The sequence below is a fragment of the Rhinolophus sinicus genome, linkage group LG01, assembly GCF_036562045.2.
Source record: "Rhinolophus sinicus isolate RSC01 linkage group LG01, ASM3656204v1, whole genome shotgun sequence".
In the NCBI taxonomy this organism is placed as follows: Eukaryota; Metazoa; Chordata; class Mammalia; order Chiroptera; family Rhinolophidae; genus Rhinolophus; species Rhinolophus sinicus.
Window position 1 is genome coordinate 172,520,874 of NC_133751.1, and position 14,934 is coordinate 172,535,807.

General features: G+C 39.5%; 1 protein-coding gene across 1 annotated transcript; it reads right to left on the reverse strand.

Moving 5' to 3' along the window:
* Window positions 1–950: 950 nt before the first annotated feature.
* On the reverse strand, window positions 951–14,189 carry CAVIN2 (caveolae associated protein 2). The gene is made up of 2 exons (XM_019740759.2): window positions 13,261–14,189; window positions 951–3,354 (listed from the first exon to the last, which is right to left on the reverse strand). The coding sequence occupies exons 1-2, from the start codon at window positions 13,741–13,743 to the stop codon at window positions 2,563–2,565; spliced, it is 1,275 nt and encodes a 424-aa protein (XP_019596318.2). The 5' UTR covers window positions 13,744–14,189; the 3' UTR covers window positions 951–2,562.
* Between the last annotated feature and the right edge of the window lie 745 nt (window positions 14,190–14,934).

The following is a 14,934-nucleotide window of genomic DNA, read 5'->3' on the forward strand; positions in this document are numbered from 1 at the left end:
AAAGTGATATCTTTGCTGTATTTTTGTGAGATTTGTGATCCACGTGATAGATGCTTCTTACTCTGAATTATATTTCTAACATATAGATCTCAGTGCTTATTAATGTACAACCAATCTTTGGGGGAAAACTAAACCAGTTCTTGAGCTCCAGGCACATAAAGTTAGAAATGGGTTATTGGATGGGTGGAGAGAAGATATATTTAATTTGGGGACTTTGCATCCTCACCAGAATGCAAATAATTCAACAATAATACAGAATAAATAGCTTCCATTTCCACAACTGCTCCTCTCTGTAATCCCTACAGTCTGCGTTTTCCAACAATTATCTGGCCTAATTCTGTTTTATTGTTTAGGATTTTAATGCTTCGAATGTGGAACATAGAATAAATGTTTGCCTATAAAATCTAAAAAGATGCCTGAGTGTAGGTTTTCACTAGATGATATAAACATTTTTGAAAAGGAAATGTAAACATTACATTAGCTCTGTGTCCTCCAACTCCTTGGAGGCAAGAAGTGATACCAACTTCGTAAAGGTTAAACAGGCATGCTTAGGGCCCTGAGCGAAATTAAGTCTTCTACTAAGTGTATGACACTGCAGAAGACAAGGTTTATCCGTGTGAATAAGCTGAACGTACGGTTCAATACATTTATGTTTGCAAGGCTACTTAAGGTATTATAAGGTCTGGTACCAAACAATAAAAATGCAGATGGAACTATCAAATTCATCAGGATGCTGCAATAAATTCAGATGCTCTCCAGAGCTGGCAAGGTGATGTCAAGAAAGTTAAACTTGAAGAATGAGACTTGGATTTCTAAATGAGATCAGGGAAAAGAGAAAGGAGAGTTAATAGGGGAAATCAAGACTGAAACAATCATATTACAGCTACATTTGGAGGAGAGTTTAAAAATCAATTCTTTCTGCTTGTTCTAAAATTGTTCTGCCAAAAAACTGACATTGTTATATACTTTTTATTTTGGTTTATTTAGTCTTCTTTAACACAGCCATTATTAGTTCAACAATCCAATACTAGGCTACATTATTGCAAAATAAGGACATAGCTATATAGGTTATGTCATCAGTACATTTGTTAATTTCATCCCTTTTATAAGACAAAGCAGTTTGTTAATACTGTCTTGGATTACTTGTATTTGTGAGGTTACTTATAGTGAGTGTTACATATTAAGGTAGGGAATTGGCTCCCTGCTACCTGTCTTTAAACTATAGTTTAATAGTTTTTTCCAAACATTAGCATTCTGTAATTAAAAATACACAAAGCAATATTTTAGTATAATGTTAGGCAGTAGCAAAAATTACTCTGTCTAAATAAATGTGCACATATACATGAACACTAGTATGCTTAAAAGAAGTTAAGAAACATTAAAATCCTATGAAATTAATATACAAATAAAATATGACCTGGAATGAAATTACCATTATGTACAAAAAAAGGAAAAACAGAAGCCTTCCTTTCCCAAACCTGTTGATTTTAACATCTTATAAACCTACATGACATTTGGAGTGTAGGGGTTATTTCAAATTTGAAAAATATTACACAAAGAATAGTATGATCCGACTTCCTAGAAAAGTCAGTATGTATTAATTTTGAAGATTTATGTTCATTCCAATTTTAAAGAGACAACATCCTTTTGAGCTTCCTTAGAGACATATTTGTAATTTCTTCTATTAAGAAAAAAAACGCAGCTTTAACATGGTAAAATGTTTTTTATACTATTTGCAAATGTTAGGAAATAAATACAGTATTCCAGGATATATGAACTTCTTTAGTATTGTTACATAAGGAGTTAAATAATTGAACTGATATTGTAAATATTCTACTTTTAAGCACATACTTTTTTCTGTCTTCATTCTCTTTGGCATTCTTTGTTTCTTGTTACTCTTATTTTCCAACATCTCCTTCTTAGGTTTTTTTTTTTCCTAATAGTCCTGACTTTTCTACATACCTTACATCATTAGCTTAATATTATAATCTTTCAATTTTTACTTCATTTTCAATAAAACAATCATTTCTATTAAGTGAATGGCCAACTGAACTTTCTCTTCTACCTTTTAAAAATGCTTTCTTCTTAAAATATAAAGTAGTTACACCTTTAGCTTAAATACATATGTATATTATATATCACACTTTAAAAATAATAATTAGATTCACAGAGTTCTGAGGAAATCCAATATATTACTGGTACACTATTCTGCAATCTTATGGAATGACAAAAAAATGAATCACATTTCATAATTAGTATCTTAAGTAGTATCTTACTAAGTCAAATTGGTCAGTGTTTTTCAATTGCTCCATATCCTCTTCTGGGCAATCTTGGAGAAATTCTACAGAAATAGAACCTAGGAGCACATTAGATGTGGAGCCCCTGACAGGTTGCCTTCATAGTAAATCTTGGTCATGTGTGTGCTGTTGCTATGATGTAAATGCCTGGACAGTAACCTAGTAGTGAGTGGCTAGTGCTGAAGCTGTGCCGGAGTTTGCTCTAGGCTCTAGTACCCGACCTCACGGAAGGCCCAGGCTGGGCACAGCCCGCCGTGTGGGCCGTTTAGGCCGTCTGGTCCACCTGGAGCACGGCTGGCTGCACCCGCTCTTCATCTGACTGCTCTGCCTCCTGCGAGGTTAGCACCAAGCCTCCCTCATAGTGCACCTTTTGGGCCTGTTCCAGGACCACCGCCTCCTCTTCCTCATCTTCCACGACAGTCAAGTCCACGTTGCTGTCCATGCCAGAGTTACTCCCTCTCGAGGCCGCCCTCCCGGCATCACCTTCCCCTCCCTTCCCTTCTACCAGGGCACCGGGGAGGGATGCTTCGGAAAGGCCCTCCGCAAATGAGCTTTCCTCGTGGTCGTTTGGCATCTGCTCGTTGCTAGGCATGTCTTCTGACTTGCTCTCACTTTCTGCAGCGGTTTCTCCCTCTCGGACTTTCTTTCGACCGAAAGTTAGGGGAGAGACCTTGAAGGGGGAGCTTTTCCCTGAGGATATTTTCTGGTGATTGGAAGTGAGAGATTTCTTAATCTTCTCCCTCCTCTCTACAGATACAATCTTTGTCCCCAGCTGGTTCATCCTTTTCTCGATGTTCTGGCGAGAAAATGCTTTTTTGAGGCTATCCACTTTCCGGAGGCTGGATCTTTTTATTTTCTCTGCCCTACTTTCTTCCATCTTTTCCTCTGCACTGTCTTCCAGGGCATCTTCCTCGTGAGGCAATTCGTCATCCGATGAGAGATCTACTGTGTGCAAGGTTTCCTCCAGGGACTTGTTTTCATCATGTTCCTCCTTCCCTTCCGCTGGGCCGGAAACTGGCTCTTTCACAAACACACTGGCAGGGATCTCATTTTCTTCCTGTAAATATGGACAAGGGAGATTTCATGTTAATAACACATTTCACAAATAGTCCTGAACTGCTGTCATTTTTGTGTAGATGTGTTTTTGGCATGATGGAAACCACATGTTTGTGGCTTCAGTTTTCTAGAACCTGAGGAGTTAATTCTAAATTGGTCAAGGCATTAAGCCTAGGCTGGATGAGGCCAAGAACTGCCTATTGGGAAGATTATGAGGGTTATCTGGCAAGCGCTCTATCAGTGACAGGCAGAGGGGGAAGTGGGTTGTGGCTCAGATAGACCAGAAAGCTGCTTAGATAAAGCAGTTAAAGTTAAAGTAAGTTACTGTGAACCCTCTCTCCTACCCAGCTCTGTTCCTGCCAAAATCTCACTGCAAAAGAGCCTAGAGATCAAGCTGGAAGTTAAAAGATGAGGGCAGGGGAGAGAACCGGGAAGTCCTCAAGTGTCAGACACCGTGTAAAACCTTGACTAGGTTCCCTCCCCAACTAGAAGTCAGAAGTAAAGTTATGGTCAACCTTGGTATCTGTTCAAAAGTACACGCTAATTTTTCTGATGACATAATTTTAGAGGAAGAGAAGCATGGGCCAGCCTTACTGGGGACCCACTCACAAATCCTTGTGGTTTAGATATCCTTTGTGGATGTTAATAAGAGGCCATACTATGGCCATTTGTAGAGTGGTAAAGGGGAATTAGGCTGCCATGCATGGCTTATCAAGCCTCTATTGTTAAACAGGGTTTCCTGGGGCAAGAATACTTTGGCCTCTACCTAGAGCTAAGAGGGAGGAGGGACGCTCAGGAATCCCCACTGCCACCCCCACCACTATTCCCAGCACACCTCTTTCTCCAGCTTCTAGGCACACAGGCAAATATCCGCCCCTTGCCATGTCTCAGGGAGTGGAGCCTGAGAGCTTGCCTCCAGAATGCAAGCAAGGAAGATGGTTCTCCAGTGTCGCTCAGTTGGGAGACTTGAATTTAGACAGACTTGGGTCTCGCAGCACAGGATCCCTCTGACTTTTATATTTTTCTTTGAATATCAGAAAATAAGAGCCAGCCAGCAAGACACTTTCACATTTTCATCAGAAGAAACAGCACAGTAGAAAGAATGTGTGACAGGAGGCCCAAGTCCCAGTCCTTGTATTGCTAAATGGCTGTGTGGCTATCCGCAAATAACTTAATCTCCTTGGGTCTCGCTTTCTTCCAAATATGAACAAGAGGATTGACCTAGATTAGCAGCTTTCAAACTGCACTCCCAGGGACACTAGGGGTTCTACAAGCAGGCTGAGGTTGGCCAGCCTCCAGGGCCCAGGCACCCTGGCTTCAACCAAAGCTGTGATGTGACTGGATTATACTGTGGACTGTCCAGTAAGCTTTCAGTTTGAAAAATAACTAGATTTAGTTCACTGAAAACTCTATCTGGAATCTAAGTGCCATGCAAAGTTGATGTCAAGAATAAGAACTTCCCTCCTCATTTTGCAATTTTGATGGAAAAATTGGGGTTACGATCAAAACCATGACCCAAGCGTGAGTCTGCCTATATTTTTTAACTTCTTGCTACAAAGACTAAATGAACAAAGTTTTGATATAGAGAAACTTAAAAATTCCTCTCCTTGTTACCTTTGAATGATATAGTTATGATACTCTGAAAAGACACTGCCCCGTGTCTCCCCCTTATACACACACACATTCATACAAAAACCCTTTCCGTAAACTGGTTGGAAACAAAGGGTAAAGTCCTTGAGTAGAAGTAAAAAGCAGAATGTCTGGTTAAATAGAATCCTTGGTAGAGTGAAGAAATCATAGATTCTGTTTCCCAAAGCTCTCTTCACACCCTCCCATTTTGAATGTCAAAAAAGTGTTAGGAACACAGTATAAAAGACAAAGTAAAAAACTGAAAGAAGGATGTGATTCCCATGAATCATATATGACATGGACTTTTACAGACAGCAGCTCTCCCATGTTTCAAGTTTCAACTTGTTTTTATTTCATTGGCACGTACTCCCCATGAAGGTGGGAATTTTTCTCCCTTGGTCACTGTTAAGCCCCAGTAACTAGGATAGCTCCTGGCAGCTCAACAGCTATTTGTTGAATGAGTGCATGCTGGATAAGGTGACATTCTAAGTCAGTCATGAGGGTGGCTAGAGTGGAGACTGTCCCTCTGTTGGCTGACTTGAAGACAAAAAAAAAAAGAATGGGCTTCACTCGGTGCCTAGAAGGAAGTTTGCTGATTGTTGCTGTCACTGGGAAATGAGGAGAACCTAAGGCTTAAGGGGTACAGTGGTTTCCATTTCTAAGGAAAGGGTTTTATTCTCAGTGGATGAGCATGACTGAAAGAGGGACAGACTGCAGGAATAGTGAGGGCTTTGATGCTTAGTCCGAAAAAAAAATTACTTCTGGGGTTTGACAAGAGGGTTGGGAAAGTTTGACAGGAGTTGCTTGCCGGAAAGGAAGAAACCAAGAGCTCGGCGAAATATCATTACAAGTCCTTAGTGAAGAAGGCAAAATTCATGTGAAAATAAGTCTTGGTTATCAGAGAACAGGTATATTTGTACAGTATAATCTCTCAGAGTAATTGAAGGGTTACTCTGCTAACTTTCCTTTCTTCAACCTCGACAAAAGGGAGACATATTAACAGTACTTCTAAAAGAAGTAGACTAACAATATTACATCTTTTCTTAAATGTAAATTCATTATTTAAAAATGCTACTGTTAGTTACTGTTGAATCTTAGACTTGTCTCTCTCCTCATGTGTCCTTTGAGGACAGTTTGAGGAAAGCGCATGACTGGGTGAATCAGAAGTGATCTGTAGTAGATACATATTGCATATACGAGGGCAGTTGTGGGATCGTGGGGAACCCAATTGAACTCTTTTGTTCGATTCCAGGGAAATTTATACAAGTGCTCTTTGATGCCAGCTATGAAAATCAACCCAGCAGGAACAGACATAATTCAGAATGAGTTGGATGTGTCTTTATGCAACTGGAAACAAATGAGATACATCTTTTTGCTTAACTGCTATGCTTCTGCTGTCATTTTAATTACTCAAGCAGTATTTTGTATTCTGTCTACTGGACAGTGTTTATTTTGTGGCTTCTTTGGGGCATCCACTCTGAAAGTGAGCCTTTTCCTTTCATACAGGATTTTGTGAATGTCTAAGCACGTGTAGGTCTTACTTTTTCAGCATGTTTGTTTAGAAGCAGAAAACTGACTCTCTTTAAAAATCTCTATTCTTGAGCAAAACATACGCATGGTATTTGACTATGAAGTAACTATTACGATATTACCTGAACTTCAGACAGTGGATCCTCTGTAAGCACTGTCCCTCAGGTGCCCAGTCTCACCTGCACATGTTTTCCTTGCTCAGGACATACACACCTCAAAGAAACACTTGAAATTTCACCTGCCTATAGGTGAGGTGACACTTCTGCCTTCAGCCTACTGTCATAATGTTGATCTGCTTTCTATTCTGATTCCAAGACTGATGGTTCTTTCAAGGAGGAGGATCAAATATACATCTTCAATTCTGTCACTGCTTACTTATGCTACCCATATATTTACTAGGTGTTGTGACACCTTGACATGGCATTAAGAATCCTTTGTGGGTTGCATTGCTACTTCCTTGAATAGTTCAATCCAGTAGAGGACCCCAGCACTAGCTAACTATTTGCCCTGCAGATTTATTTTCAAAAAGATACTCAGGCTCTACTGATGCAGCTGTTCCCGGTTCTGACCTTTCACAGGGACCCGTAGGGATTTTTCAGAGAAAGAGAGAATTAAATAACACACTTCAAACATATATAAATGATATGCTTGCAGCATAAAAGAGAAAAAGAATGATAAGAACTCTTGAGAAGTGGCATTTTTCCTTGCACTTCAGCTTGTTTGCTGTTTATATTAATCCTTGTGCACTAATTATCTCAATTGTGCATATAGATATCAACACAGAGAAACTTGCCAACATGCTGGACACTTCTTGGGTTGGAGCTCATGGAAGTAATAAGTAATAAGTTTTCACTCGCTCTCTCTCTCTCTCTCTATATATATATATACCATATATATATATTATATACATATATATATATGTATATAATATATATATATGGTATATAAAATATGGTCTTATTTTAATATACTATAAGACCGGGTAAAATATAATATAATATGATATAATACAATGTAACATAATATAATATAATATAATACCGGGTCTTTAATATAAGACTGGGTCTTATATTAGTTTTTGCTCCAAAAGACGCATTAAAGCTGATTGTTTGGCTGGGTCTTATTTTCAGGGAAACACGGTATATCTATATCTATATCTCTCTATATATCTGTATCTATATCTCGATCTATATATCGATATATAGATATATATTTTTTTCTTTAAGAGAAGGAAATTCTATGACTAACATGGGAAAAGGAAGCGACAGTAAGTCATTGAAAAGCTTGAATAAGGAGAGACAAGCCAGTAGTTTGCTCTCCTGTCACTAATTTATCATCCCTATTGTTAGAAGAAAATAACAATGGCTGTCATATTCCCACAGGGATGTGGTGGCCTCCTGAAGGGATATGAGGATCATAAATTTGTGTCCATGAAATGTTTTAGCCAATAATCTCTAAATACTAGTTATTAAAATGGAACTGTGCCCACCTGACATTCTGATTTATAGGTCTCTTTTACACATTGATGGTTTTCTCCGATTTGTATTTCTGAGGTATAGATTGTCAAGTGGATAAAACCATTGATTAGAACTGCACCCCTAAGGCAGCTGTTGGTGGAATCAGCAAGTCATAAGACTAAAATGCATTAGTTATAATCCCTGAGCAGTCTTTTACATTCTGGAGGATTTAAAAGTTTCATTATTTTTCAGTGTTATCAAGGGTTCAATTCTTTTTTAAGATCACACTGGTTAGGTATTCTTTGTTACACACACAAAAACACAAAACAAAACAAAAAGCAAATCACAATGAATTATTTAAAAGCTGATATAGAACACTCAGTAAACATGAACTTTGTCATAGTGGGATTATAGTGTTTATTTTTACTCATTTCACAATGCAACTGTGTAATTTCTATTGTTAATAAAATGAAACCTTGCCATTCACTTTGTTTCTCAGGGCCTCTTCTTTGATATCAAATGAGGTTAACAAATTAAGGTGCTTTCCAGCTCTAAAATGTTTGATTCTGTGATATTAACCTAAATCCCATGAATAATAATTAACAAAATGCAGAAGTGATCTCACAGTATTCTTGCTAATGCGAAACATGTTTTTGTTTCATGCAAGAATCAAAACTATAGGACCTGAACTGCATTGGAGAATATTTTCGATTCAATTCAAACAAACATAAATTAAAAAACAACAGAAGGGGCAACATTTACTTGTAAAGTCTGTATCTAAGAAAGTTTCATGTTTTAATATATGAGAGAAAGAAATGATTCTTCTGAAGAAATACCAACAATAATCAGTTATTCACTTAAAGTGCCTGAGGGAGTGCTGACATTCAGCAAGTATAAATAATAACAATAAGAACCAGTATCTTGTTTATCTCATACACTGAAAGGGCACTGGATAAGTAGCATATCAAAACCAATATCCCATTATGGGAACATTAATCAATGTGATATAAACATCAAGAGTTGTCATATAAAGGTGTCTTTGATTGTCTATATCCCATTTCTTCTAAATCTGTACTAATTTAGCAGTTTTCAGAGCAGTGGCTTTGGACAGAGACAGTACAGTCTTGACAAAAAATCAATTTTAAAATAGTCTGAGGATGTTACACTTTTAGCACCTTTCTAAAACTCTGATCTCATCAAAGGAATCCAAATGATGAATATTTGAACACCTTTATAGGCTTGATTCTCCACGAATGTATCCACAGCAAATATCTAACCTCTACCCTTTTCACCCAATTTCACAATTTTATGTGGATGAAAGTGTAAGCTGTCCATGAGTACTCTCATTTTCTTCTCTGGATTTGAAATCATTCCCAAACTGCTTTTTCAAATAATCATTACTAGAACCTTAAGAGGACATAAGTGGGCATCGCACCCTCAGGCAGGGTCAGTCAGATACCTGTGAAATTCTAGTCTCTTCAATCAATAGAGAAAATTTCCTTTTACCTGTAAATTCAATGATTTTCCATAGGAATTCTATTTTTAGTAAAAGATAGCTTTTACCGGCAAAGAATTAGTCTTTAGCATTTGCTTTTTAATCAGCAACCCCTCTGAGTCTTATTTCATTTACATTGGGTCTTGTCACAGTATTTTGAATTCGAACATTGACCTTAAGCTATTGTAAAAAAATGTAAAAAGGAAAGCTGCTAAATTTAACAAGGATTTTACAATTTATTTTAGTGCTCAAAGGGAGATGAATTTTCTCCAGTTTAGATACTACTGGCTATAATTTGAAGTAATTGCTAAGGCATGAGAGGTTTAACAGTTACAACAATGTTGTAAGTGCAGCACAGATTTAAATAAATAAATAACGTTTTAAATAGGACAAATTAAGGACAAAGTTTGGGATTTTAAAAAATGCAAAAGTGTTAAGTATCTAGTAGACCATCCTACCAACCAACCAAAAAGCTCTTGCAGATTTGGGGGACACTGAAGAACTTTATAAGCTAGAAACGCAATCTTCTAAACACTACAGTACTAAACACGCTCAAATCAGGTGACAGATTTTCTTTCCTCACTGTCTTAGTTTCACATGAATTTTTTTGTCTAAGACTAGAAAACCAAGGGGTTTACTAAGGGAAAGACCAGCATAGTGTTCAAGTGAACTGAAAGTGACAAAAATAAAGATGTAAAGTGGTGTCTGCTACTATATCAGCCCTCCTCACTTTGCAGGTCTAGGAAATATCCACCCTCTGCCACTCTGTCAAGACTGTGCTGCTACCAGAAGCATCTATTTAGGGTAGACTTTTTGGACAAGTCCTTTGCTTTCATGGAGCAGTGGTGACATAATACTGATTTCAACATGGTAGTTGTCATGTAATGTATGGCAGGGTGTGGGAGTGTTTGAGTGTGTGTGTGTGTGTGTGTGTGTGTGTGTGTGTGTAACTTTTAATAAGTCCCAACTGAAAAAGCATAAGCATAGCTGTTTTAAGATCTTGGGTAGGGTGGGGTCAGTTTTTATCCAAGAGGCATATTTCTAACCAGGCAAAAGTGTAGCGTCCTCTCTATACTAACACATTTCATATCCACATAGGAGGAGCTTCTATTTCTGAGTTCTGACACCATGCCAATCACTAACCATTTTAAATATGTTATTCCATTTATTCCTCATCCTAGGAGAGAGATACGAGGGAGGAAGCATTTATGTTTAAGAGCACACACTTGGAATAAATTAAATGTGAGTTCAAATCCCAGCTTCAATGCTTGCTTACTATATAACTTCAGACAAGATACAAACATCTCAACATCCTCATTTGTAAACTGGGGAAAAAGCATAGAAAGAGGGTTAGCAGAGTATGTAGGTCTTATTATGAGCTCGAAAGTGTTTTGCATTTATTAATATCCTCATTGTACAGATGAGGAAACAGAAGCTTGGAGAAGCTACAAAAGGTGCACAGTTGGCAAGTGTTGAAACTAGGATTTTAAGCACTGTTTTATGACAAAATTTATCCTCTCGAACCCTGTACGGGACCACTCTCGAACACAAGTTATTATTTTATCCATTGGCATAATTACAATCCTAGAAACCCCTACTTTAGGGAGGATGAAGAGAAAGAGCAACTTTTCCACTGAGGAATTGCACTTGTGTTTGTTTTTTCAAAATAATCATCATGCAATGCCTTGAGAGTTGAGATTTCTAATAACCTTCAGGCTAATAAAGGATCTTACATGGCTTATGAAAGGTCCTGTTCCCTGCCTCCTAAACTGCTCTTTTTTAAAATAAGTGTCCTAGGGGTCTGGCTGCCTGCTAAGAGGCCCAGAATGGAGCCTGAACGTGTTGCTTTGGATTCCCTTAACTTCCACTTTGGTCTTGAGCACTCGTTTCACCTTTTACTCACTATAAGAATTTCTACCATTTCTGGCTGCAATTTCACGCCTGTCAATCCACTGTGACAAAACAGGAGAGCACTGCAGCAGGGCTTCTGCAGCGGCATGCATCTTTAAGTTCCCCAACAATTTTTTTTTTTTTTAAATGTCAGATTTATAATTCTCTTGAATTTTTAGTCACGCATCTTCTCCATCCCCTCCCCTAATGTCTACAAGAACACCCGTGGCAAAACAAAACAAGAACCAATCCTGACAAATTGGGATTTTCCTCTACTCGATAAATACTTGTTTTTTCCTCCTTAACTGAGGACTAGGACAAGAGATAATCTTGATTCACACAGGAAAGAGGGAAATTTCCTTTGATGACAGATTTAAACGAGTCTGTACATGTGTGGTTTTGTTTGGAGATCAGTATTTAATTTAGAAATGCCTTGAGAACTAAGATTTCTGATGTCTTTTAGGCTAAAAAAGTAAGGATCTTCTATGGCTTTAAGAAAGGCACAGCTACCATATCTCTTCAGTTCATCTGGTGCATGAACAGCTATTCTATTTGCATTAAAAGCTAAAAAATTTCAGGGCTGCAAAAGCCTGCAAGGTATAAGAGGACATCAGCTGCCTGAAGCTTTACAACATCAAGTGCAATTTGGGGAGTACAAAAAAGCAGCCAGATGAGTCTTTTCTTTTATGGGGGAAGGAGGCTTAGGTTCTAACTTGGCAGAGAGGATTCATTTAGAAAAAGAAGGCTCCCTTGGTTTAAATCCCAATTTCTAAATCTCTCTTGGAAGATGAAGGCTCTTCTTGTGTGCCTTTCACAATCAAACAGTTGGTTATAGCCTCTCCCCTCCATGGCTTTGAAATCCTCTCCTATTCACATGGTCACAACAAGACAGCCCTGGGGCAGGGATGGCAATTGCTTCCTTGGCTCTGTGCTGGCTGGGTTCCTCTGGGCGGAAGGGCTTCCAGCATTAGGCAGGGCTGCCCTTGGATTCGCAAATGCCCACCACTTGTTGGAACAACAGCCCTACGAAATCTCCCTGTCCCCAAATAGCCTCTTGCTACATTAATTGCATCATTGAGGCATTAAAAAACATTAAGTGGCCTTTTTACTCTAAGGCAACCATTTGAAGCAGAAAATATTCAATACTAGCCTTTGTAACTATAACTGATAACACTACTTTTATTTTATTTTGCAGTTGTGATCTCTGTGAGCAAAGAAGTGTATCTAGTGTGTTTTTAAAGAGTTATGCTCTATATTTTTAGTGCATCATTTGCTAGAAAAGAACTCAACATTGCTTTGGCCAAAAGAATCTTAAAAGGAAGAGGCTAGTTCAACTCTAATGGAATCAGTCTTTAATATTTGGCTAGTCCCCAAAACATTGATAGCCTTTGGACAAAGGGATACTTTAAAAAGCTATGAGTTTAACTTCTTGATTGAAAAAACCCCCACAAAAAACAAGTGAACAAAAACGTCACATGATTACCTCATTTCCACAAAGAGTTAATAAACAGCCACTGAATTAATTAATATGCCCTGTCCAGCTAACAGCTGCAGTCAGAGCCCCAAGTTCATACTGCAAACAGACAAATGAATTCGACGAGGGCGCGGTGCACCTGCTCACCTTCCCAACCTTATGAAGTGCATCCAGGTGCTCCTTGACAAATGACCCCCGGCCTACTAACCCCTGGAGCATCTGCCTTGGGATTAGGCTGCAGTGACCTGGGAAATTTCCACAGTGAGTGCAGATTTCACATTCGCCTGATGAAGGCAGACAGGGACAGTGCCTTGTGAGTGTGATCCCTAACAGGCAGGACAGATGTACAAACGGCTGTGAGAGCCTGGCCGACTGAGATCAGGAATGCAGAGGCATCCCAGCTGGGTGGGAGGAAAGGTAGGGGGCACTGACCTGGAAGATGAGCACTTTGAAATGGTTGCGTCTGAGGAGCTGGGCGTAGTTGTTCTCCAGCCGCTTCACCTGCGCGCACTGCCTCTCCATGCGCTCCTTGACTGCGCGGGTGTGAGCGCTGACTTTGCGGGACTTCTCCAGGAGCTTGCTCACCGTGTTGCCAGTGGAGGCCTGGTACTTGGAGAGCTTGGTGAGGTCGTTCTGGATGCCCTTCACGGAGCCCTCCAGGTTGATCTGCCGCTGTTCCATCTTGTGCTGGTTCTCCTGCACGGTGTCCAGCATGTTCACCAGCTTGTCCAGGAGCGTGAGCACCGTGACAGCGTTCACCTGTGTGTTGTCCCGGATGGTGTCCTCCGTGCTCCCCAGGTGCAGGCTGGGGCTTGGTGTGGAGGAGGGCACTGGGCTGGGGCTGACTGGCCTCTCCTGCCTCAGGTCAGAACCTGGGTGCTGGAACTTTTCAGCTTGTGCGGCATCCTCCCCCATGGCTGGACAGGTGGGAATTGTCTTGCTCCGGCGAGAAGGACGGTGGTAAGGGGTACAGAGCAAGGCCCACTGGTTTCAGCTCAGAGCACCGCTCTCCAGGACTGGCAGAGGTTTAGACAGGCAACAACTGGCTACACTGATATGGGGAACTGCATTCCAGTTGCTCTTAAAAGCCCTGCTCCACCCAGTGGGAAGTGAAGGTTACAGAACTGAGAAACAAACCAGGATTCAGAAGTATGCACACACTTCCTAGCTGCGTTCTCCCCAGCACAGGGAACTTTCCTACAGGTTTAGCTTTTTCTTTCCTACTCCTCTTCCCTTTTAAAAGTAAGTTCAATGCCCTATTTCAATCATAACTTCATCTAGGGGCGGAGAAAAACATGCTAACTTGGCCCAGCTCCACAGCCTACCATTGGCTAAAGCTAGTAAACTTTTCTCTGGCTGCTATGCTACAGATCCAACAGAGCGCCTGTATTTTTCTTTCTTTTTCTTTTTTTTCCTTTTCCTGGATACAAGTTATTGTAACGGAAAGTATTGTTTGCATTTGCCCTAGAACTGACTGATGGACTGCAGAACGCCTTGTGTTCTGCTGGGAGGGGCCAAGTTTAAAGGATACGTGCAGCAAGCTTGTATTTGTTAGTTTTTAATTTCTGAAGGAATGGAAGTAACCCTGATAATGACAAAAAACAAACAAACAAACAAACAAAACAAAACAACAACAAAAAACAGCCCATTTCTTATTACCCTTGCAATTGGCGAAGCAAGATTAGTCAAAAGAGACTGAACTTCAAGGATGTTAAAACATGTAAGGCGGTTATGGACTGTTACCATGTAATAAACAGAAAATTTTTGAATGACACCTTTTTTTTAAAAAAAATTAGAATTTCTTTTGAGAAGTAAAATTGAAAGACGAACCCTACCTCCCACAGTAAATAAAACCTGGTCTCTTTAAGAACCTACCATGCCTATTTGTTTTAACTAATTTTCAATTCTTACTGAGAAATTTTCTAAAATGCTCATCTCTGCAAGGCATTTATTGACACGTGCCCAAAGTATAACTGTCAGGCAGGTTGAGCTGGAGTTTCTGAAGTGCTTCTAATGTTTGACATTTCCAAATTCCTGTTCAGTGAAGTGGCACACCTGTTCTAAACCATGGCCCTCCTCAACCAAGCCCTTGGGATGTGGGGCTTA

What these genes read in the sequence shown, in the direction of transcription:
- CAVIN2 (XM_019740759.2), bottom strand. Translation starts at nt 13,743, where the DNA reads ATGGGGGAGGATGCCGCACAAGCTGAAAAGTTCCAGCACCCAGGTTCT. An exon ending in TCAAAGTGCTCATCTTCCAG is followed by an intron (nt 3,355 to 13,260) that starts GTCAGTGCCCCC and finishes CCATATTTACAG; the next exon opens with GAAGAAAATGAGATCCCTGC.